General features: G+C 44.1%; 1 protein-coding gene across 1 annotated transcript in view; it reads left to right on the forward strand.

Moving 5' to 3' along the window:
- The window catches only part of Clstn2 (calsyntenin 2), a 573,715-nt gene that overhangs the window by 449,392 nt on the left and 97,847 nt on the right, over nucleotides 1-26,476 (forward strand). The window contains exons 5-6 of the mRNA XM_063249086.1: nucleotides 1,851-2,000; nucleotides 24,184-24,369. Of these exons, the coding sequence (XP_063105156.1) occupies nucleotides 1,851-2,000; nucleotides 24,184-24,369 (336 nt within the window). The remainder of the gene's footprint in view (nucleotides 1-1,850; nucleotides 2,001-24,183; nucleotides 24,370-26,476) is intronic.

The following is a 26,476-nucleotide window of genomic DNA, read 5'->3' on the forward strand; positions in this document are numbered from 1 at the left end:
GTTTGTTTTTCTACCACAATCAATAGTGTTTGTCTGCTTAATGTCACATGGATTGTAAACCCTGAGCTTTCCTCTTCTTAGAGGGGTAATCTTTTGAGAGCCATTTAACTGTGGAGGAAGAGAAAGTTAAAATTTTGTTCAAAATTCAATTTAGTGTTGCTGAAACATACTTCTCATGGTTATATTTAAGTGCTTCCACTTAAATATGGAAGAATTCCTCCCCTGTGGTGACTATAACTAAAACAAGTTCGTTAGCACCACCACCATCCCAATTCCAAGCCACTCCAGACCTGTGCAAGCCTTGGGCTAGGAGAAAACAAAATTAGTGGGGAAATGAAAGAGATTCTGGACCCCAGAGACAAAGTCAGAAATACATAAGACCTATTTTTATTCAGAGATTTTCATCTGACTTTGTTAAAGTAAATGTTCTCAAATCAATAGATATAGTTGCATTCTAAGCAATGGTCCAGAACAGGAAGCAGACTAGATTGTTCTAGTTCATGGTTGGATGTCTTGTGTGACTTTGTATTCCATCCTCACCAACCTGGACATCACCTTGATATACTAGTGTACATAATCCTGCTTGTCATCCAGCAGTGTGCTATTTCAGTAACACTGGATAAGTGGTGATCAACTGTTTCACTATTTAAAATATTGTTTGACTTTTCCACTCTTCTAAACAGTTTTGTCTCAGCTCACATTCTCTTAATTTACATGAACAATATATATCAGTTGGAACAGAATAACATTCATTCAGATAGTGTTTTTGCTTTGTTCAAATATCAAAATATACCCAAGTATACATTTTTTTTGTACTGGGGATCAAACTCATGACCTTGCATTTGCGAGGCAGGCGCTTGTGCTGCTGACTGTATCCCCAGCCTGCTGGCCTGAGTATACAATTCTTATGGAACGATTGCTGATTTTGTTGTTGTTGTTCTCTATTTGCATTTTTAATTTTCCTTTTCTTAATTTCATTTCTGGTAAAAGATGATAACATTTGAGTTTTAATTTTCTGTCAATTCCTCCATCGAAAATAATTATATAAAGCACGAATTAAATTATTTTCAGCAAAGGAAGATTTTAATCTCTTGGAATGAGAAACTTGAAAGTGCTAAGTGAGCTTCGAGTCTTTATTCAGTCTTTGGAATCAGTACTGTATTCCAGCAAAAATAGACAGTTAATATTTTGATCATTATTAACAAAATATTTATTTATAAATATATCAAACCCACAGGAACAAAAACTCATAAAAATGCTCTGAAAAAAATTGTTTGTTCTTTCCTGGTAAAGAAAAATGCCTTTTTCCTCAGGGCAAGGAATCTGTTATTCAGTGTAACTTTCGGAAGGGAGGTCACACGTTTTCTTATTGATTTTACTTCCTATTTGGTAGCAAAATAATGTGAGAAGAGGCAGTGAACATTTGGCAACAAGCCCAGATGCTAAAAAATGTGTATCAGAACATTTTCTGAATTCCGTCTTTTTCCCAGAAATTTCATGGCCGATTAGCCTTCTGTGCACTGTATCAGGAACACAGCTACTTAAATGCACTTTAGGAAGGAGCTTCCTGGAAACCCATTGCTTATAAGCACAGGTCACTTGGATTTCAGATGGACACTCAGAATTCCCATCAGCCCATTGCACAGCAAGGTCACTCTAGCCAGAGGTCAAGGAATTGATCACTAAAGTATAAACCAGCCACTTTAGGTAGAAGCTATACGCTTTTTGCCATTGTTTTTACAAAAAGATAAAGAAAGAGGTCATTTCATCCTTATAAAGTTGATGGATGGAGAAGGGATTTTCAAAAAGTAACTTGACTTGAAATGATTCTGAACATCTCTCTTCCTCAGGCAACATCAGGAACACTGAGAAACTGAGCTATGACAGGCAACACCAGTATGAGATCCTAGTGACCGCCTATGACTGTGGACAGAAACCTGCTGCTCAGGACACGCTGGTGCAGGTGGATGTGAAGCCGGTTTGCAAGCCTGGATGGCAAGGTGAGCTGCCTGTATCAGTCTTGTGTGAAAATAGAGCTTGGTTTGGTGTACACAGCCTGCTAGGCATGTCTGCAAATCATCACAATGCATAACCAAATGAATTTCTAAAGTTAGTCACTTAACTGCAAGAAATAGAGTAGCCTGCTTGTTCTCACAACTATTATTGATATTTTACCCCATTTCACAGTTGTGAATGTCAGAGGCAACTAGTCTAACATCAGTGTTCTCTTTCTCAAATCTCACGAAGTTTTTTAATTAATAGTAATTATGCCACAACACTTAGGAGAAATCACCACTGACTTTATCCACTTTTTCCAAGGGTGCTAAACCCAGTCGATGCATTTCAAGTTGTGCATCACTGCCCAACATCTGCCGACAGTCATTATGCTTCTTATTCTTAAACAGATCACGTACTGGCAGAGGTGGAAGGTCTGGAATTCAGCCTCTGGACTGGGAGTTTCCAAAAAGGCTGACTCAGAGAACAGAGAAACAATGGCTTTCCTAGAAGTGAAGCCTCCCTTCAGTTTAGATCTTTAGGGTGCAAAGGCAGAACTCATGTTCAAGTGATCCTTATCTAGCAGAGTCTGTCCCTGACCTGAGGCTAGGTAAGGAAGGCAGGGACAATTGCATAGCTAGATTTTGCAGAGAATTAGGTGGTCTTTGAAATGATAGCAGCTCCATGGGTGACACCATAGAGTCTGGCAGCTAATCAGGGACAGAAGTGTTTATCTCCGTGACCTGTTTTTGATCCAGGCCACTTGTCTCCTCTGCATGTGATGATCCAGACTGGTGTTACTTTGGGCAGTACTTTGTGCAGCCATCCCCTCTGTGGTTTGTGCTTATTATCTTTCCTTGATTTGCCTTTAAATTTTGGAGCCCCTGTTATTCACCTTCTCACCCTTGCCCTCTTGTCCTCCCCGACATGCTTCAGTTACCCTAGAGTCTATGAGAGCCAGCCACATCCCTGTCAGACAGGCCATTCTAGGGTCCCTGGCTGGTCACTCATTCCTAATCTAGTATATCAGGGGCAGGCTGGTCAAGCATGAAGCATGGCCCTGTGTCTGAGGCGCTATCTGGGATCCCCCTCCACTCACCAGGAAGCTCTCAGAGTGCTACTTCCTGGCATATGATTCATAAGACATAAGAACCTGGAAGACAGAATTCTGTTTCATTCACCATTGAATGTCTTTGGCTTCCCACGATGTCTGACACCAAAGGGAGGTGCTAAGAAGTACCACTGAATGAGTGAATTAGTGAATGGAAAGCTATCTGAGTAATGATGAATTCATCTGGCTTTATTTCAGCTTAAAAGGATTAGCAGCAAAGGTCTGGCCTTTAAAGAAAAAGCTTAGAAAGATATATATGTTTTTGGGGCATGGCGCATGCTCACAGTGGAATTTTAAGTAGAGAAAACAAAACACAAAGTCATATTTAGGGAAAGGTCCCGTTTTCTTCAGTCTTTGACAATGAGGTATCTATAGATTTGGGATTGCATGTTTATACCTACATTCAAGTATAATTTCCCTACAGAACGTATACTTCTGTGTAAGTGTAACATTAAATGTATGCAAAGAAAACCTGGTCTTAACATTTAATTCGTATAGTGAAGAATGTATTGAGCACTTTCTCCACAGTATACAGTGCCATGAGCAGCTCCAGATGGCGGGCTCCTGGCGGCCAGTGCCCATGGCTGTCCAGCACAGAACCAGACATGATCAAGCACTGGTGATGTGGAAAAGATAAATGAATGGGCAGTGAGACCTTGGTTTTAAAAATGTGCCTTTCTGTGGAACAAAGTAAAAGAGGAAAATGAATTTTCTCTGTATCAGTTCGAGCATGCCAGGCAGAGTGATTTAAACTACAACTACTTCATGGTGGCTTCCTTGTCCTAGCTGGTCAACTTGCAGTGGCAAAAGCTGCCAGTGGATTCTGCATTGAGACACTTTCTTTCCATCTTATCCCCTGTAGGCAATCAGTAAGTCCCTTCCAGCTATTGCCTCAGCAGAGTCCCAGGTCCTAGGCCCTTCAGGCTCTCTGATACACTTAGCAATGGTCAGAGTAATTTCTTTCTTTCTTTTTTTTTTTTTTTTTTTTTTTTTTTTTTTTGTGGTACCAGAGATCGAACTCACAACCTCATACTGACCAGGCAGGCACTTATGCCACTGAGCTAAATCCCCAGCCTCATAGTGATTTCTTGCCATTTACGTTCCAGACTCCAGAGCTGGAGAGGAGCCTTCTCTCCTCCTTCCAGCTCACTGGTCCACTTGATTCTTCCACTTAGGAAATGCTCATATTTAAACCTCCCATCCATCCTCTTCTCTATGAAGTGACGCCTGCACTGTCTTTGCTGGAAGTATAGCTTTCACTGAGGAAGAGCTGACCACACCTTGTCCCATATGTGTGTCTCTTGTTTGTTCCTTTCTTTTAGCTTTATGGCAAACCAGAATGAGCAATAGCTTACTGGTTTCTTTGCTACCTGTAGATGAGGCAGGTTGCCCATTCCTGTGAGAGACCAGTAGGAGACTCAGGAGAAAGGCTGGTTTACTTGAAGCAGTTGTTAAATAAATCCTGCATCTTATAGATGGGAAAAGGGTATCAAGAGAGGTGGCCATTTAGGGACCCAGAGAACAATATGAGAACTGTCTGGCTGCAGACAGGATTGTGACTAGAGAGATGAGGGAAGTAAGATTAGAAAGGTCATGGTAGATGCCTGAGATCTGAGCACAGGTTAAGTGAGTCTTAAGCCCCCAGACCCAGCTGAGAGGGTCCACATGCATCCCTGATGAGATTCCTTGTAGTTCCTCTTTGCTCCACGAACAAAGAGGGCTCTCCCAAGGTGACTTCTCACAAAGAATGCAAGCCACCAGGCAAACACAGTTTGTCAGTTTGAATTCTTGTACCTGTTTAAAGTCATTTCCCTTCAGGCAGGAGGGAACTTCAGTACAGTGAAAGCAATCCATCATGTCCAGGAGCTCCTGCCTCCCCTAAAGCACTCCCTGTTCATACCTCACCCTAGATCTGCCGCAGCAGCTTCTAGACAAGAGCTCTGCTCACAGCCAGTCTCCTTCCCTGGGCCCTACAGGAACCTGCTCCCAGACTCCACTGATGCCTCAGAAAGGAAATGGGCCATGCTTCTCACAGCCTCAATAAGCATAGCTCAAAAGCTTACTTTCTAACAGTGGTCACCAATGGGCAGAAGGCAGGTTATGAGTTAGGCTGGAGGCAAGGGGAAGAAGGAAAGTTTTACATCCAAAATGATCCCAGGGTGCTAGATTTGTAGATATTGCTGTTACATGAATTTTGTCTACTCAGCCATATTCTGAGACTGTAATTCTTAAGCAACAGTAAGGGTCAGCTCACCCTTTGAAGGCTAGGTGGAACTTTGCTGAAGGAACATTCACTTTTTCTTCTGGAAGGGGAGATGATGGACCTCATGCATTTTCTTTGTCCTGAGCCTTGAGAGCTCATGGTGTGCCTATAGGTACTTGTAGGTCATGGAGATGAAAGATTATACTAGGATGCAGGAAAGCGTACACCTGCAGCAATCCACATGGTAAAAACAGGCTACGTCTGACTCTCCAGCCAGGCGTCTAGAATGCCTTCTCAGTGTCTTTCCCTCTTCCCAACTGGTAAAACTGTGCCAGTCTGGCCTGTGTATGCTATGAGCACTACAGCAATATTTACCATTGTGGACCAGAGAACTGCAGATGTGGGACACCATTGGGGACCTGGGATAGCAGTGCTCACCTCATCCTGGGCATGGCTTACAGCAACGGATTATACCTCACCATTCAGCATTCATCTAACACCATTGGAAGAGTTCCGCATGGATCTAACCACTGCCATTCCCTTCAGAGTGAGGCATCCCATTTAAAATAAAAATGAAAGAAGATGCAACTACATAATTGATACATTTTCTGCCTGTTCTTTGGGTTTTGAAAGGCTCTGCAGGTGTATCAAATTGTCTCAACTGTTCCATCCTTTTAGCCATCAGGCCTTTGTGAGGAAGGAAAGGTAATATCCTTCAGAGGAGCGCTTCTCTGAACGGGGGCAGAGTGTGTCTGGATAAAATGTAGATCGCAATTTAATATATCTAGGGCAGTTCTGGATGCTGCAGGTCCATAGACTTCATTGTGAGTAAGAAAGTCATGGAGAAAATATTTACAGAGACACCTAGAGAGTATCTAAGCCTTTTGTGTTGAAAAGAGCAGCATGAAAATGGTTAGTTGAGGTTAATTTTCCCCCAAGTTATTTGCATTGTGGAAAAAGCTGAATATTCTTGGAGTGAATGTGTTCTCTCAGTACGGAAAGCCCCCAGTGTGCTGAAAGCTGGGTACACTGAAACAAACAGAGCCTGCCAGAGCTCATAATATAGAAGAGGTGGTGGCAATACAGAGGACAGAGGCCATGGTGGGAGGGACATGAACTCACACCAGGGAAGGACCCTGTGGGAAATGTACCTGGACCTGAACTAAGACAAAGAAGTCTTTAGCATGGAGGGGAAACGTGTTACATTCTAGGGAACACTGGCTAGGGAGGAAGAAGACAGTTCACTGTAGTAGGGTATGGGAGAAGACTGGACTGATCAAAGGGGACCAGATCATGGAGGGAGAGCTTCCCTGCCATTGTGGAGACCAATGACTTTCATATTTTAGTGTGGTTAGGAAGGACCTTAGGAACTCCTCTGCCAACCACTTAGATTATGGCTGAAAAGTGCAGACTGGAAACAGGGACACTAACCACAAAGACAGATTATTACCGGGTGACCTTTTAAGTGGAATACTTCATTAAAAAGTATCTAAAGTCTAGTATTTATTCTTAAATCATATTAAAAATCAAAAGAGATTTAAAGTACTGGGAAGCAAAGGAAGTTAGATTTACAGGCAAATCTTATGAATTGCGTGGGCAAAGGGACAGAATTGGAAGTCAGGTGTGTCAACAAGGCTCCTGCTGAGCCTTGACAAGTGTATGTTTCAGTCCCTTCTGCAGCTGTCCACATCCTGCTGCCCAGTTCGTAAGGCCCAGCTGGCTTCCTTCTCCCCTTCCAAAAGTCAGATTAATTGAGAAAACTAAAAATCTGGCTTAGGTTTTACTACATGAAAGCATTGATTTCCAATAAAAGAATGTAAGCCCAGTAGGATACCCAGATTGGCCAGGGATACAGAATTGGGCAGGGCTCAGAACTGTGTCCCTGAGAGGATTAAAAGTGATCTTTCTTCCAGGGTAATGCATAAAGCAGTTCCAGAAAGACAGATTAAAGTAGGATTCCTGCCTTTCTGTCTGTGTCTTGCTAGGAATTTCACCATTACAAGTTTTTGTTTTAATAGATAATCCCCACTTAAAATGCAAATACATCTTGCAAGAGTAATCCTCAAGCCAGTGGTCAGCAAAGGGTAGCCTACAGGCAAATCTAGTGGACCACTTGTTTTTGTACAAATGTGAACTCAAAAAATGGATTTTACATTTTAAGTCGTTGAGAAAATCAAAAGAAACTATTTCATAGCACATGAACATTGTAAGAAATTCAAGCCACATGCTGTTAAAGGTTCCCTAGAATACAGCCACACACATTCCTTTACTTTGCCTCTGCCTGCCCTCCAACAGGGCAGCTGAATAGTTGTAACAGAAACCACATGGACCTCAAAGGTCAAATATTTTCTTCTGGCCCTTTACAAGATTTCTGAACACTATATAAAGCTACTATGGTCCATTGACACCTTAGCAGGAAGTATTTTCTTGAATTACGTAGCACAGTCCAGAAAGACTGGTGTATCAAATGGACATATTTAGACAGAGTCACAGTGTATAAATATAAAACCAAAGCAAACCATAGAGAAGACAGAAACAACTCTATGAGCTAAGCAATTCTAGCCAATTTTACAAGGAAAACTAAGGCTAGAGGTTGACTAAACTCAAATCTCACAATTGTAAACTGGCAATAATGGAATTCAGATTCATATCAGTCCAATCCAGGAAGGCACTGCAGCATTAGGAGTAAGATGAAAGATAGATAAAGAAGTTGGAAAGGGGCATGTTACCACCTTACAGAAGGCCATCTCAGAAAACTGTTCAAGAGAGACATGATCTGAGTGCCCACAGGCAGTGAATTTAACCTGCCTGTTGCTCTTTCTGCAAAGTGGTGATGAGATTTGCCTGGAAAAGGTAGTAACTGGAGTCAACGAAGCTCCTAACTGGTGCCTGCAGCATCAATTCCTGCACCTCTCTGGGCCTCACTACGTATACATTTCCTTGATCAAACGGGTCTAGCAGCTCAATCAGAATTCAGCCCACACTTACAGACTGCCCATCTCTCAGCTACTGTCTGCTAAACCTGAAGTGGTCTGTGGTTACCTCGTGGCCCAGAGGAAACAAGGTGAGACGTTGGTTGATTAAGAATCATAATCCTTGGCTAAACTGTTTTGTAGGATTATTAAGAGCCCAAGAGCTTCCAGGATCGAGGTACTTTGCAAAATTTAAATCATTGTGCAAGTAATGCTGTGATTAAAATTGAGAAAAGAGATGCTGCCATATAAATGAACATACAGGCACATACTTCTAAATCCATAGAACTGACTGAGGTTGGTGGCCTGAGATCATGTCTGGACTCTTAGTGCTGGGGCATCTAAGATTGGGAGAACTTAAGGGAGACAGTGGACTGGGAATGGCACGGTTCTGGGGGACCAGGAACCCAGGTTTCAGTACCAGTTCATCTGTAACTCACTTATAAGCCATTGCTTCAGGTTTAAGTGTCCCTGTGTGTAAATAGGGAAAAAAATGCTTTCTTGGGGGGAGGGAGTTTTGGCGAAAGGCTGCTAGTGGAACATCCTGCTCAGAACCTTATATGTAATCTCAGAAAACAGAAGCTCTTTTTCTTTTGTCCTTTTATTCTGATTTTTAAAATCTCATTGGAGAATTTCCCACCAAAATAATTGGCAGTGGCTGAACTGCACTGGCTGCAGCGGGATGACCCTGAGCTCCAGGGTTTCTCTGAGCTGCCAGGAGAGCAGACTGATTCCTGGCAGCCGTGTGAAGCCTTCCTCAGTGAATAATGGCCTATTCTGACATCCCTGACTAGCTGATCATTAGGGTGCAACCAATGGCTCTATACAGGATGCTGATTTACCTACTCAGCAGGTCTTAATGTGCTTAAAGACCTGCCAGATCACAGCCCCCATGCCTGGCTCCCCTGGGGCTACAGGGAAGTGGCCCTGGGGGGGCTTTCTGGGTTCAGTAATCTTAACCTGAGGAGGACAAGTGTGTGAAAGAATACGCTCAACCAAAACAGTACTAAATAATAATAATAATAATGACAAGAGTCACCTCTGTCTAAGCACTTGCTATTTTGTTTGCCAGGCACCCTCTAAGGGCATCACATGCATTCTCTCAGTTACTCTTTGCTGCACCCATGGTGCTTTTTTTCCATTTTACAGAAAGACTATAAAGTTAAGACTTTTGCCACAGGTTAGTAATATCCAGCTCAGTTCATCACCCTGCAAAGACAGAGCTCCTGCTCAGTCACCAGTGATACATTTGAAAGCAAAGGAAATCACTGCCATATTCTGAGGGCACTGGAGGACAGTTGTTTACAGAGAAATTCTGCAGTTAAAACTTTACCTATGTTGTACTTGGACAAAACAGACCCGAGAGAAGATGTGGCCTGCAGGACAGAGGGCATAGGAGACATATCACTGCTTACACACAGGCCCGCCACCAGGACTGCCATTCAGCCAGGGAAACGGGCCATGTGTCTGTCTTTTCAGATGATCACAAAGAGGGCGAGGCATATCCAAGAACACACAGATGCTAAAAGGAAGAGCCATGACTAAAATCAGGTCCCAGCAGTTCATTTTACCTCTCCGTGAATCTGACTCTGCCCCAAGACACACACAGTCAGCCAACTTATTCTACTGCTGGCTCTTGTAAATGTTTGCTGTCTTTAAGAGGTCTCCTGCAGGGAGTTTGCAGAGTGCTTCAGGTTGATAGCCAGAAAGACATGAGTTCAAATCCAGAGCCCACCACACTTTGCCTCAAGGACATTCAGCAGGTTACTTAGCTTCTCTCAACCCTCAGATTTTGCATCTACAAACCAAGGCTATTAACAATAACTATTCAAGAAGGACGTCATGGAACAGAACTGTGCTTGATATATAAGAATGACAAAACTAATATCAGCAGTGAAAGAAATGGATGAGGAGATTAATAAATAGAAGCCTCTAAGGCAGTTTGAGGAGCCTGGCCAGCCTCTGAGTGCTATTTATTGGCAGTGTGACCTTGGGAGGGTCAGTTGACCCTTAAAGGTCTTAGTGGTAAAGTGACCCCCCTGCTAATCTTGTTCTCAGATGGATGTCATAATAGATAGGAGATTCATCAGGGAATCTATGAAATAGAGGCTTCCCTCTAGCTCCAGGTTACCAAATGCTGGGCAGGCCAGCCATCCAAGACACCAATGTCATCTGCACATTGCTGACTTTTGGATTCTCATGATGAACATGACCTGCAGTCCTGTTGTCCTTGTCTCATTGTCCTCTTCTCTGAAGTGTGTCTAATAGCTCCCTTCTCCCCATGTTTATCTCACATGGCTCTTGTTTAGAAAGACAGGATGGAGAATTATGAGTTGGCTGTATCTGCTTTAAAGCCTGACATTCATGTATGTTGAGCAAGCAATAACCAACACAGTACCAGTTCTGCAGTGAAGACCTAACTGCACCCTAATAATGGGAGATGGGGCTGCGGTTCTGGGCCCAACTAAAAACCTGCCAAAGTTCCTTCAACTGAAGAAACTCCCCCCAGGGAGTGCCAGGCCAGTGGTGAGTTCCTGGGTGTCATGAACTGGAGGGATGGGGAGAAGAAGGAAAGTGAGTAGATTACTTAGGTAGAGGGAAGCCAGGGCAGTGACAAGCCCAGGCTAGGACACCAAGGAGCAGGGTACCTGATCAGCATCCGAAAGGCAGAGGAACTGGCACCAGAGCTGAGGCCTCAAGATGAGAACAATTAACTAAGTTCCCTGAGGGAGGGGAAGGGAAGGATGGACAGGGTCAGGGAGAATATCCCTAAGAGAACTTGGTGCTTTGTGGCTGCTCTTCCTGGGGGTCTGTTTACCTCTGCTTTCCTCAGCATCACTTGCTTTATGACTGATAGGAGTCAGGAATTTGGAGCAAGTTTTTCATTTCCTTGTTAGTATTTATGAAAGAGTCATTGAGGTTTCCAGTATGCAAAATAGATGAACTAAGCAGAGAAATTCTGTGAAGCATGATAAGCAGAGTTCTCCTGGCCCCAGGTGTCAAGGTAGGCCTTAGAAGGAAAGGTCACTTTTCTCTGCCTAATTTACTTCACTCAAAATATTTGAAAATGGGTAAATTATGTAGAAAAATAGTTCACGCTGGCTGACAGTTCTGGAGTCTAAGACCAAGGTGCCAGCGTCTCCTTGGCTTCTGGTGAGGGCCTCATGCTTGCATTACAATGTAGTGGAAAAGCAAAAGTGGAAGTAAGTGTGTGCAAAAGGAGCACATGTGAGAGAGAGATGACGGGCAGGCCAAGCAGCCTGCCTTCTATTATTATTAAACCACTCTCATGCTAACTAATCCAGCATGAAAGAGCTGGCTCACTCCTTCACTACCAAGCAGCTGACACACAACCTTTGAAGAATAAACCATAGCCCTTCTTTGCCCTGGAACCAGTCAACCCCTGTCCCCGTGGCCTAAGTGTCTTCAGAACACCCACTGCCCACAGCCTCTCAAACTAATTCATTCCGGGGGCCCAGTGCTGATAACATGGTTGGTGGAGATCAGTGTCAAGTAAACTGTCACCTCCTGGTTCAGGATAAGCGAATTGTTTGGTTGGTCTTGTTTTAAAGACAGAAACCAGGATACATTTGATTCTCCTCTGTATGCCCCAAAACCAGGGTCTGTCTCTGATCCAAGACTCTGTATTCTTGGGTCACACGGACAGATGACGAGGTGGGTCCTTTCCACTGCTGGGAGGTTTGGGTAAAGCCAGCCTCACAAGCGCAGAAATTCCCACCTTCCCTGGTCTTCTGGGCGGGGGGCCCAGCCCTTCCCCCAGACCACAGGCCCAGAAGCAGATGTTGACAGTGTGTTGTCTCCTGTCTTGGTCTCCATGGCTTTTGCCCTTTGGCTTTTGCCTCCACAGATTGTAATGCCCATCTTACCAAACACCAAATAACTCTGTGTGTGATATGTGGGCAGGACTCACACATGGGGGTAGGGCCGTGACAATGGGAAGCTGTAGATGTCTGCCCAGGCAGGCTCCTTCTGGCAGAAGACAACAAAAGATGTTTTTCAGATGAAATAGACAAGCTCTGCATTCTGCAGCAATGCAAAGTTAAGGTAGTAGTTGGGCCACTAACATGCAAATGGTTACAGTTTATGTTCCTTTGAAATGATAAACAGTGGCAGAGTAAACATCACAGTAAAAATCCCCCATAATCTAATAATGCTACATTACTGATATTATGATAGATTTTTCTCCCTTCATTCAGTCATTTGAATTTTATGTTCCTTTTCTTATTATCTTTATGTTGTCTGCATTTTCCCACATTGTAAAAGCACACCACCATTCCCCACAGCCACAGAATATTCCCTCAGAGCTGTATTCAAATCCACCATGTCTTTGTAGCTACGTGTGGCTATGTGACCGGCAGGAGCTGGCCTTGTCCCAGTTTTCTTTTTAACACATTATTAAATATTGTCTAGAAAAGCAATTGTATGAATTTTAACTTAGTTTCTCAGGACTACCTGTTCAAGGCCAAAGTCTATAAGTATTTTCAGGCCCAAGATACATTTTGCAAGAATTTTTTAATAGTTTTAATGCTTTACCCCAGCCCCTGCAATACAAGGGAGCTGCCTCTTCCCTCTCAGGCTCGTGGGCATGAGGGTCTCAGTGCATTCAGCAAAATAAAGAGTCAGATTATATTTTCAGAAGAGGTGAGAATTTGGTTCTGGTGTTAAAATGTTCACTGGAATGAAAAGTCCTGCACTCCAGTACCACCTACCATCAAGTTCCTTTACTTAAAAAAAAATCAGTTTTGAACCTGTATAGCCATTAAATTAAAGACATTTATATAACTAGACTATAAAAAATACACATAAGCAATCTTTTCAAAAAGGCTGCAAATGCATGCATGAAAAACTGTTCTGTTCAATTGTAGATGCTTTTCAACCTCATAAAAGTAAAGATTCTTAACAGCTACTCTATCTAATGTCAACCCTATCTTTGTCCCAAGATATGAAAAGTGCCTGGAAGACGCTCGTGTTTATTGGACATAAGAGACAAGCATTTCTGTAAATCTGAGAGAAAGTACCCTGGTTGGTGGAGTTAGTGATATCCCTGTGGGAGAGCTATCTTTCAGAAGCACTGCTCTAAACTGCCTGATGCACCTTTCTGCTCCTTTACAGCAGAAAGACTGATCCTGCGAAACGTGTTCTGTTTGGGAGCTGAGGGTTTTCAGGGCTGAAGGGTTGAGAAGAAAGCCCAGTGGGGAGACGTCCTGATTCCTGAATACCACAGGGCTCACTCACTTCAGCTTGGGCTGCTGAATGCACTGCCCAGGAGAGGGCTGGGAACCAAGGTATGAGAAAGGAGAAGGTTATCACAGGCTTTAAAGGGGTAGTGCTTGGGGCTGGGGATTTAGCTCAGTGGCATAAGCACCTGCCTTGCAAGCAGGCAGCCGTGAGTTTGATCCCTGGTACCGATTTTTAAAAAAATGAAGTAAAAGAGGTGATGCCTGATACTAGTGAGATCAGATTTAGTAGGGGAACCAGGCATTCCCTTGGGCATGACAGAACTACTACACAAAACACCATTATTCTCCACTTACCATGTGGAAGGAGAGAAGTTGCCAGGATTAGGCTGCAGGGTCTCAGTGCCTGAGCGGGGCTGGTCAGCAGAGCACAACTTAACCCAAGAGCTGCTTCTCACTTCAGGGCCCTAAAGAAGCAGCGTATGGAGAGAACCCCAATCACGGAACAGTATTTTCAAAGCAGAGGACTGGCATGAGCCAGGGAAGACACAGGAAATGCAAAGAGAAGAAAGGGGACCAAGGAATTTGCAAGACCCCAGAACCTGGTTACAGCACCTTGCATCATGCACTTTTGACATTTATTCTTCCAATATTTAGTGAGACCCTACCACAATCCAAGAATTGATGTAGATACTGGATATCTAGACACTAACAAAATAAACAAAGTCCTTACCCTTATGAAACTTATGATTGGAGGTAAGAATCTCAGGGGCAGACAAATAAAAGGTCACAGAAATAAATGAAAAGTTAGAAAACATCATAGTAAACAGATGATGCTATGATAACATAGAAGGTGACAAGTGGCCCAACACAAATTAGAATCAACATTCAATTGTATTTATGTGATCAACTGAAAATCAGTCCATTTGATGCACATAGTAGAGCCAGTTAAAAATAAAGCTCCAATCCCAAAGGAATCTCCTTTTAACCTCTTTTGAGCCATCGGGGTTTGTGATGGTCAGGAGAGAGGCAGACAGGCCCACAGCCCCTGCTTCCTTCACTGCTCCAGGATCCCTGAAGGGGGCTTTTCCACCACCCTATGGCACAGCAGCCCCAGGACAAACTAGGAATGGCTGAGCCACCCTGTGGGATGGGAAACAGATTCACTTTGCTGTATGCTAAATAAGCTCATGTGCTTCGTGTAATCATTTTAATGTTCTGAGCTTTCCAGACTGTTTCATTAGAGACCTGGTGAGAAATTTTGGCCAGCTTGCCTCATGTTAGGAACTGTGGCCACCTAGTCCCACCCAACCCCACTGATTCCCAGACCAGCATCAACTCAGTCCAGCTAGAAGTGCTTCCTTCTTTATTTGGTGTCCTTAGTCTTGATTTTGACCTCAGCACTTGCTCTGAGTTTGCCACAGGAGACATTTTCATCAGTGATGTCTTCAGAAGTTTCCTCTCTCCAGCTTGCTTGCAGGACCCATTTGCCTACTACCCTGACCTGTTCATTGGTCTTTACTAGGTTATGCTGTGCAGCAAACAATCCTCAAAGTGCCAGCCTCATGTTACAAGGATAAGTTTGTCACTAGCTACTATTCATTCCCTGTGTGTCAGTTACAAGTGCATTGCTCTGTGACAAGGCTTCATTCCACAGGGTACTATGCATCTGCTCCATCTCATTATAAAACCCCAGGTGGGTCAGTAGCCACTATCTGGTACATACATTTGTTATGGCAGAAGATGACAAGAATGAGTGGAAATATTGCCTCTCGCACCTCTAAGCAGAACTGTCTGCTGTCACGTCTTCCCTAGCCCTATTGGTTAAAGCAAGTTACACACCAAACTCAAAATTAAGCACTGTAACAACCATTGTCCTCTTGATAAAGGAGTTTGATTTTACAGGTCCTCTCTGGACCTGAAAAATATACCAATGCCTTCCCTTCTCCTGTCTCCCCAGAATGCATAAAATAGAGGTCAGGAATAGGGTAAGCAGTAAGCATTCCCATCAGGAAAAAAGAGGAAGCCCACACAGAAACTGTCACATAGCATTTCTATGCTATGGACAGATATCGTGAGGTCCCTTAACCTGGAAGGAAAGAAGGTTCTTAAAGGACCTTGATTCTGCATTCTGAATGCAGCTCCTCTGATTTTCCAGTACTCCTTGATCCACTCTCAGAAAGACCTTCCTTTTCCATCTTGACCAAATCTAAAAAGAAAATTCCCTTTGGCAGCTGAACCACTTTATCAGCCTGCATTTTTTCTAAAGAAAGTTGTAGATCGAAGGGCTGTTTTCCATATTAGATGGCTCCAGCTTGTTAAAATATTCCCACTGGTTCTGCCCACTCTCATCTTCCTGGTCAAACTTAAGTCATTTGACTGAAGTAGGAGTCAACAAGACAGGAAATTACACTCCTTCTACTGGGAGGAAGGCATAGTCAGGAACATTATTCCAGGCTAAGATACCTGGACACACTCCTATCCATTGAAAATCCTGGTCCTCCGCCTGTGTGCTCTGCCTGTACAGCGTAAAGAAAAAAAAAGACACTCATAAACTCATGTGGTGTCAGTTTCCAGGCTGTGAGTAGATTCCCTTTGAGCATCCTAGATAGCAAGACACGGACGCTTTCTTAACTGCTCCCACTACCCCACCCCCATGCCAATTGCCGAGTTCATGAAGGTGGTGGCAGTTTATTGTCCAGTACTGTCTGGCTGCTGGTTTCAAGTCTGTCTATGCATCTAGAGCGCATAGTGGGTGAATTTGAATGGCAGATTCCAGGATGTCCCCTCAAAACTTTCCACTGGGATCACATGAGGTAAAGAGTAACAAGCTTCTGTAGGAGTTTTCAGATGATTCCCCCATGACCTGGCCCCTGTCCATAGAGTTGAGAGCACAGTATGCAAATTTTGCAGTTTATGAATGAAGAAGAGGAAGCATCCCAGGCTGGAGCAATCCCAAATAGCTTCCTGAAGGGGGAATTAGAAGAGCTATGGTTGAGCAATGGTGAGCAGCACAGATTAGAAAGACCAGAAGAGATAAGATAAAAGTTCCCTTGGTGACTGGTCTAGGCGAGCGGTGATGAGAGTCATAAGACAAGCGTAAGGGGATGTTGACCTTGGGAGCCATCTAAAATTAGGAGCAGGAGCCTCTGCTGGGTAAAGTAGGAAGTTCAGTGTTCTAAGGTGTTGCCTCCTGTTTGAAAACTTTGGAAGTAGGTTTTAAGAAACAGTTTTGATAGCTTATTATTTTTTAAATCCGTGCTTCTCAAATTGTTCGCAGTAAAGCACTAGGGCTTTTTCAATCAGTAGTGAACTGATACTTTGTAAAACTATAAGAGGGGCAAATTTCTAGAAAAAGGAAATGACTGGAAAAGGTATACAAGGTACAGTCCCAATTTTTCACTGTTATTAGGTTCAACAGATTCAAAATTATGCTGTCAGACTGCTATTAAATGCTTATTTTTAATTTCTTGGGGTACCTGATAGCAGACCTGTACCCAGCAGGTAAGGGACAGGACCCACTATGTTCTGGTCTCCTAGATGTTAGGGAAGAGGACCAGAGAGAAAGTCCTGCTTCAGGGAGAGTCGTTTGGCAAGAAAGTACCTGCAGTTTCCTGGTCCTTCTGGAATCAGCCTAGAAGGCTGCGGACGCCCAGGACTCTGAGTCTGCAGGTAAGATGTGAGGCTCTGTGCAGGTGGAGAGACCAGTAACCTCAGGGCTGACCCAGGGCACATCAAATCCCCTCTGCTCTCAGGAAACTAGAGAAAACATTATAAGCAAGACAAAATTTGAGGAGAAATCTCATGTTATTTCATTTGATACTTATGGAGAATATTCTAGCAGTCTAAAAGGATTGAAAATATAGGGATGGGAATCTCCAAGGTTGGATTCACTTGTAGGAGAAATTTCAGTGCACACACCCTCAGATATTCAAAATTAAGTTGTAGTTGAGTATATGTGGGTATATTACATACATATACGGTGACATGATCACACACAAGCACACACACACATACACCGGCCATGTCTTGAATCCTTCCTATTTTAATGCTTGGAAGTCTGACACTCGATAGCTAGCTAAGGTCTAGATGGATGATAGCTTGCCAAAGTATGCTTTTCCAGGTAAACTGCAACAAAGACTTCCGGCCTTTGGCAGCCAGGATTGGTGTGTGTATGTACACAAATGTTCTGATTTGCATAATTTGATCATTCACATGTGATCATTTCATAGATAATTACTGAGCACTCTTTATGTGCCTTATACTGTCCTGCCCCAGAGAGGATATGGGACATAAACACATCAGTAAGTGATTCTGGAGAGAGGGTGTGATGAACGGGTCTGGGGCAGACTCTTCATCAAGGTGAGCCTGAGAAGGGGGAGATGACCAGAGGGATAGAAGAATCAGTCCTATGAAGGGCCGGCCAGGGTTAGACTCCAGGCAGAGGAGCCAGCAAGAGCAAGGGCTTGAGGGCCAAACCACAGATAGGCACACAGACACATTTACCCCCTCCCACCTGTTCTTTTGTAGTTAATTATCTCTTTGTAATAGGAATAAAGTGTGCTGTTGCAAAAATAAAATACGATAAATAGAAAAGGGTCAGTAATAAAGGAAGAGAGGAAATCCTCTGTATTTGTAATTGAGCTCAGAGTTTGTATTTTGCTTCTCTTAAAATGGTGCCTGTGTGTAATTGTTTTTAATTGGAGAAGAGAATGCCAAATAATTAAATGCTCAAAATGTATATGCCTATTATGTGTCAGACATAGGCCTAACTAGTTTTCAGTTATTAGCTCATGTAAACCCTATAAATGACTCTGAAGTAAGTATTTGCATCCATAAACTCTGGCAGAAAAAGAAATGACTTACAGAACATGATACCAGGTAGCAGGGCTGACATCTATACCCAGGACTGACTCTGAAACCTTGTTTCTTAGTGTTCTTGGAAAAAGGCCTCCCTCTCTGGCAGTTAATGAATATACCCATTCTGCAGATAAATAAACCGAGGCTCAGATCAAGATATATGCCTACACTTAATCAACTGGTAAGGCAGGACCAGCTGCATAATTGTGAGTCCCAGTAAAACAGAAATAAGGATTTGTTCTGAAATTACTAAGAATTTACTGTGACCTTGTGACAGCAGTCCAGTAATCTAAGAACAAGGCCTTTCTGGACATGAGTTGATCTTGGTGCCAGGCCTGGAATCCCAGCCTCCCAGATTCCTCAGCCCCTCTTGCCTCCCTCTAGTCACCTTACCATGGCAGACTCGGGGCAGGAGTTGATGAGAAATGAGAAGAAAATGACTTCAGAAAAATGAGAAAGGATTGGGGTTTGACTCAAGAGTCAGGTCAGCCTGGCATAGTGCTGGATCTGCTACAGACTGTCTGTGGGGTCTTTCACCACTCCAGCCTCCTCAGCATAGGAAGGGGCACCCTTCTTCCCTCAGAGTCGGCAGGCTGCCTCCGAGTAGCCCTCCCTCTGCGCTCCTGAGAGGCCGCACGGGTGGTGGGGTCTGCTTTCTGACCTCCTCAGAATCTGTGCTCAGAAGCCAACAGGAGGAAATGTAGTAGAACTTGCTCGTGTTTCTTGGGCACTCCCCAAGGAATTACACACGTACCATTTCACTTCACCTCCATAGTGGCACCACAGATGCGCCACATGAGATGCACCACTGATCTTCCCCCACTGTCACTGCAGAGGAACCTGAGGCACAGAGATGCTCTGTAACCTGCAAAGCTGCAGTGGCTGGTTAGCAAAGGAGACAGAATCTGTACTCCAGAGACCACCAGCTCTTCGCCCCTAGTTCTGTACTCTACTGCCTTGGGGTCCCCTGAGCCTACCTAGACTCAGGTTTGCATGCTGGGGAACTCACAGCAAGGAGCCTTGTGGGAAGAGGAGAGAGAAGGAAAGTCTCAGAAGTTAGCTTTTTTCACTCCTATTCACAAAGGCCTTGGGAAGGACTTTGTTTGATATAGGGTGAAGAACCCTCTGCCTGGCCCAGCAATCCCTCACCTTGCAATCTGGCCGAAAATTCTTCTCTAGCCTCATGTCACACCCTGGGCCTCCCCAGCCTCAAGTGTATCTATGATTTCGGACTCACACGCAGCTGCTGGGCTGTACAAGCTACGGTGTGAGCTTGTACCTAAACTGTACTGCTTGAACTTAAAGTTTTGCAGCTGAAGACGTCCTACCATTCCCCTCTACTTCCAGGCGTTCCCCTGTCTCTACAATTGTACGTGAACCCTATCTCTTATACCCTGTATTCTGATGCTTTGACACCTGGGGCCTTGCTATCACTGGAGAACCTGCCCTCCTCAGGACCAGCCAGCTCTCTGATAATAAATGAATGACTAGCTCTCTCATCCTTTTCAAATGTAAATCACCCAATCCAGAGCCTTCATGCCAAACCACCTCATTATCAGATTCTTACACTACCGGCCTCTTTCACCTGCCCTCATCTCATGAAGAGCTGGTGCAAGCCAGCTAGGGAGTGTTCCTATGCTATATCATTGCAACTAGCTAGTGCAGGACCGTGTCTGCCTTCCTGCTTCCCTATAAACCATAATAAGACCTCCTGCTCATAGTGCCTCCCTCCTCTGCCTCCTGACTGGCACCAGTGCTCCTCTATGCAGCCCGCATGCTGTGATGTGCCTCCTTTCCAGGCATCAGTGGGTGTAACAGTTTCTAAATGACAGCTCCAATCTGTTGACCTTGTTATGTTAAATAACAAGACCTATATTCAAACAAATAGTCAGGCCACTTCCTTCAGGAAGCTCCTTTGCATGAGCTGGTCAGAATGAGTTACCCTCCCTCACCACTCCCTGAGTCTGTTCTTTATTCCTGCCAGCATTAAAGCTGGCTGCGTGGCTGCAACTGTTCTGGCTGTAAATTCTTTTGTGAACTAATCACTCAGACATCTCTGCCTCCCTTGCCCCATTCAACCTGGCACCCAGCTGGTGCTCAGTAAGTTCTTGACATCTGAAATAACAACAATGATGTTGGTAACAACAGCTCTCTATTCATGTTGTTTGCTTGCCTTTTCTAAAATTGCCAGAGCAGGTCTGCAAAGTAGACTTAGGTTATCCTCATTCTTCTGAAGCTCAGAGAATTTCAGTAATTTATTCAAGACCACACAGCCCGCAAGCATCAGAGACAGTGTTCACATTGGAGTCTGTCCAGCTACAGAGTAAACATTCTTGAATTGAACTGAGTTAATAAAATGAATATCCCTTTGCACGGTCCTAGTAGAACCAACACCCTCCCTGTGGGAGACTGGTCAAGGGATAGATATTAGGAGTACGCTGGAGCTCTAAAATGAACACCAGGCAGAATTCAGGTGCTGACTGAGAATTCCAAAGTCTGGGTAATTAATGCTGTCACTCAAAACTTATGTCCCTGTCCTGGTTCTGAGTTGAAATCCAAATAACTCAGCTAGCATTCATCTTCTAACTTCCTCTTACCACTGCGGCCCACCTTTGCCTTCCTAACCAGCCCATCCCAACTTGGATGCTCTTGATAACCAGTGAAGATGGTGGTGCTCTCTGCTGGACCAAGGCATCTCCTTAGCTTCTCCCAGTGAAAATGGGAAGATGCTGGATACCCAAATCAAAGCCACCCATCCCCTTTGGAAACAGAAGAGACCTAGAATAACAAAGGCAGCAGGAGGTATCACAGTTCTTGACTGAAAATTATACTCAGAGCTCCTGTGATAAAATCAACATGGTACTGGCAAAAAACAGACCTGGGGGTCAGTGGGACAGATTAGAAGATGCAACCACAACTACAAACACACTCAGTCACCTTATCTATGACAAAGGGACCAAACATGTTCACTAGAGGAAAGATAGCCCCTTTAATAAATGGTGCTGGAAAAACTGGCTTTCTATTTGCTGAAGATTAAAACTAGACCTATGTTTATCACCATACATTAAAGTCAAAATGGATCAAAGATCTAAATATTAAAACAGAAACACTAAATCTACTGGAAGAGAAAGTAGGTAAAATTCTTGAAGACCTAGGGGTAAGCAGAGACTTCGTGAACAAAACCTAAACAGCATAGGAAACACTTCAAAGAATCAACAACTGGGATCTCATCTTATTAAAGAGCTTTTGCAAATCCTAGATCCACTTGCAAGTATTTTCTGCATTCTGAGCATATAGAGAGTTCAGAAACAAACATCACAATCCCTACTGTGAAGTAGTTCACAGTTACCAAGGGAGGTAGGCAAATGAATGGATATTTTCACTATGATATGTTTCATGATTTATACACGTTTCTACTTAGATGCCAGTGTGCATACACTCTATGCCAGGGACCATGCAGCATAATGGAGATTCAGAATCACCGCAAAGCTTGAGCCTAATGCTATGGTCTACTGTTGCCGACGCTGTGGGGGCACAGAGGAGTACATTTACCCAGACTGGAGACATTCTGCATGAAGAAGATAGCAAGAGGGAAGGTTAGAGAAAGGGAAATCCATGTAGAAGGAACAGCATAATCAAATGCACACAAGCATGAATAAATTGTACCTAGGATGCTACATACCTGGCTGGGTGTGGACAACTTCCTGAAGCCCTGGGACTTTCAGATACACCTGACAAGAAGCCTTTCTTAGCTTCAGTGTTTTGTCCTAAGGATAAAACAGAACATGAGAGGTCAAGCTCTCATGCTGCAAGTGGTGATGGGGTAGTTCAGTCTCAGCTCTTGAGGGCTGTTATCACGTGTATTCTACTTGCCCAAATGTCCTTCCATTGTAAGTCCCATGGGGATGAGCATCACAATCATATTGTGCAAACTCTGCACTTGCATATTTATTCATAGTCTGGGGGAAAAAGTCCCTGAAGTGCAGCCCTTGGATAAAGGAGCCCAGATTTAAACGCAGATTATATATTTATCTGGAACATGGCAGGGTTGTGGCACAGGGAGTCACTGTCCTCTTCCTTGCTACAAGATGACATTGATCAGGGACTGCTATATACCCAGAATACATTGTTGCACTTCATCCTCATTCCAAACCTTGTAGATCAGTGCTGTGGTCCTCATTTTACTGATGTGATGCCTGAGGCTTGGACATCTTCAATGACTTGCCCAAGAACTTCCTGCCCTCCTAGGGTCAAACCGAGATCATTGCTATCTGTGCTTCTCCAAGGCTTCCTGGGAGCACATTCATCCTTGGTGGCCAGACTTCAGTAGAGATGTGAACTCTGCATCTGAAGTAGCCCCTGTCTCTCACCTTCTTCTGTACTTGGTCTCTTACAATAGAACAACACAGGCCTATTCGCTACTGTCTTTCTCCCCTGGTTCTTGACCTGTTCACTGCTATATCCTTGGTGCTCCAAGTATCTCAAAATAAGTGGCTGCGCTGGCTGTTCCCTAAGCCCAATCTTCCCCTTGGTAGCCAGTGTCCCACTGTCCCCAGGTTATGCACAGCCTCCTGGTGGCTGCAGACTGACACAAAGTCCCACAAATCCAAGTATCAATGAGTTTCTCATGGATGAGAAGAGCCAATTTTACATATTTTTAATTCTATTTCTGCAAAAAGGTGCTAGTGGTAATGTTCTATGTGACAAACACCTGGGGTTTGTACTCATCACTATACGCCTTGATGACTCAGTTCACTGTCCCGCACTCAAGTCTGGCTGGGGACACTGCATCATCTCTCAGATGTATATCCTTGTAGAGCATGAGTTGCTCATGTTGCCAGCAGGACACATTACCAGTCTCTGAGCATCACCTCGATTCCCCATCACTGTTGTTCTGTATCCAGTCCATTCCTGTGCACACATGTTCTTGGTATTTCTGTTTATGGTGCTGTTCTTGGGTGGTGCCTTTGCATTGTACCTTTCTCTCCTGACATCTGTCATCTCCCAATTAAAAGCCAGCAACAAGATCATCAGTCCTACGTCAGCAGGTCAAAGCCCTGAGTATTTAAGCATCCTTCCACCCTGTCTTGTGATTTCACCTAGTCCTTGAGTGACCATGTTCATTTATGTTTTAAAATATACATGTTTCTGAAAATCACCAAGTGAGGCAAAATGGAGGAGATGGGGTGAGAGGAACAACACTCAAAGATGTCAGCACTGTGTATTAAAAGGGAAAAAGACAGGCAGCAGTTCTATGCAAGCATTTCAGTAAGTGCAGCCCCTGACCTTGAGCAGACTTGTTTGCTGGCGGAAATGGACCTATGCACACTGTATTCACAACTTTCCTTCTGTTCCCGAGACACTCCTTCCACTACTTCACAGCAACACACCAGCTGCAAGCCTGCCAGCTCCCCTTCCACCAGCAAATGTCAGATCTCTTCAAGGTTAAGTGCCGTGTTCACTGTAGCAGTTCTGTAAAACTGTGCTAATGTTTTCTTTTTCTTCATTTTGATGCATCACTGGTGATGCTTTCGAGAGCCGCAGCTCATTCTGTTTCTTCCACAGCACTGGTCAACTAAGAAGCTGGTAAACATTTGAGATGTGTGCTTTTGTGTGTTGGTATTCCTATGGGGCTCAGTTCAGCTGGGTTCAGCTTTCTGATTTGCCTAGTCTATCTCAGGGGTAAAATCTTTTATCAGCAAATACAAAGTTTGCATAATCCTCAGACTATTCCTTAATGTATTTGTTGAGACACATAATTTATTGGAACACATTTTCAGAACAGGTGTTCTGGTAGGATTGACCACATCTGATCTACTTTTCATTATGTCCTTGTTTATTCAGACTGGACCAAGAGGATTGAGTACCAGCCTGGTTCAGGGAGTATGCCTTTATTCCCCAACATCCACCTGGAGACGTGTGATGGAGCCGTGTCCTCTCTCCAGGTCACCACGGAGCTGCAGACCAACTATATTGGGAAAGGCTGTGACCGGGAGACATACTCTGAGAGATCCCTTCAGAAATTATGTGGTAGGTTTTCCTCGTTGAGATTTATTTAATTAACTGCTACCAACTGACTTCTACCAATAGGGCATCTCTTACTATGTTAGGAAATAGCCAGTCCTCCCACCTGAATCAGGTTATGCAATTCCTGGGTGGATGTTTACTTACAGCGAAGGGTCAGCCAGCCTAGCTTTTAGTATTAGGGTTGATTCAGATTGTTTGCCAGGCATGTGGGTTTGATTAAGTAGAAGGGTGAAATCTCTGTTATACTCTAAGTAAACCAGTAATGAAGTAGCACAACATGTTTAAAAGCACCTGGCACAGTGTCAAAAGACAAGCAGGCTCTCTTGTGACCAGGTACATAATTTCCAAGGCCTGCTGCTGCTGCTGCAAAAAAGTGAATCTCTTGATCAAAAATTATTTAGAATTTGATAACAGCAAAGCATTAAACCAAAAGCTTACAGAGCCCTGTGCAACTGCTTAGCTCACATGCTAGTGAAGCAGGGTCTGGGTAACCACAGCGGAAAGGGGCTTGGGATTGGGGTGGGAGATTTGCTGCCGGCCGGAATTAGGAAACCAAGGTGATGGAGGATGCTATGAAAGATGAGTGTGGAGAAAGCCTAGTTTTATTTAGTGTCCACTGTGGGTCTCTTTGTGTTTCTTAATCAATTTTGCCTAATTTCATTGTGGGCAGGGCGTTATTCATTCAGCATTAGAGATAGAAATTTTGGAACCCAGAGTATGACATAACTTGCTCAAGTTCACACATATAAAAAATGACAAACCCAGGATTTGCCAATAAGTATTTAGCTCAGCATCAGAAGCTAGAATACAACTCTCCAGTGAGTCTATGGAAGGAGAGGATGTGCATCCCATAAGGTGGGGATGGTCCAACAGACTGGGTGAGCCAGACCATTGATGGAGCCCCTTCATCCCACAACTGTATAGACAGTGCTTTCCTACTCTCTTCAAGAGTATCCAGGGATTCATATTTAACTTCAAACCATTCCATAGGAGCTCAGGACAGGGCTTATTCCTTGTTGGAGCTGTATTTGGGGGTAACTGCACTTCCTCAAGAGGCAAGAGAAGCTAGCTCTCCAGTGAATCATGTTGCCTGCCCTCTCCAGAAAGATCCTCACCCTTGCCATCTTCGGGATAGGTTTATCCCTCTCCCACACCCTTTCACACACACTGTTCTTGCACAAGTAATCATGTAAAACTTTTAAAGCCAAGCAAACCCTGTTTGAGTGTCACTACATTCCATTCACCATGTCACCAGCCTGGCAGGGAAGGCCTATGGCCATGCAGCCTCCTCGGAAGCAAGACCACTGCTAGAGAGATTGCTACAACTCCAGTATTAGAAAAACCACTTTGCAGAAATGAATATAAGGGAAATGCAGCATTCAGAAAGCCCCTCCAGGCCTCTCCTTCCTTCTGCATGCACAGAAGCCATCTAGGATGATATCCTCCTTTGACTGAATATCCCATTTCATTCCCCATTGTAGTACCTGAATTATAAGTCACCCAACCTCGGGCCACTGTGGGTTAGAGTCATTTTCTAAACTCAGCCAGGTCAGAAGGAGATGATGGAATCAGCTTGTTAGAGATCAGATGGGCCCAAGGGCACGGGCTTGTGATGGGATTTTGAATGTTGCTGGGAAGAGATGGGAGGCAGAAAGGGTAAGAAGGATGTTCTTAGGGAAGACGCTTCTGAGCAAAATTGTGTTTTTAACAGAACATGCTCCATCTGGGATGCGAGCCTTGCCTTGAAGAAAAGCAGGCTAACTCAGCCAGCAGGCAGCATCCCTGCAAGGTGAAGCTTAATCAGGTGCTGGGAGCTGCCCTTTGAATGAGGAAAATCTAGTGTCTCTCTGATGTCCTTCCTATAAGCGCAGCCTGCCACACTTCTGAAACCCTGTCCCCGTAGCCCTGGTGGCCAGGCCAGTCTAACCTCATATCAGAAGCATGATTCTTGATTTGCACTGATGAGAGCCTAGGGAAAAGGAGCAAAAGCAAGAAGTGAGACCCCAGAGCCCAGGCTTTTTCCCAACTCTAAAGAAAATTCAGGTTGAATGGCGTAAAGGACAGAGACCCGGTCTGTGTCCCTGACTCCTGTGGTCACAGGGGTTTTAGA

Source organism: Cavia porcellus, unplaced genomic scaffold (genome assembly GCF_034190915.1).
Source record: "Cavia porcellus strain 051 isolate PalLab524CR breed Dunkin Hartley unplaced genomic scaffold, mCavPor4.1 scaffold_5, whole genome shotgun sequence".
Classification (NCBI taxonomy): domain Eukaryota; kingdom Metazoa; phylum Chordata; class Mammalia; order Rodentia; family Caviidae; genus Cavia; species Cavia porcellus.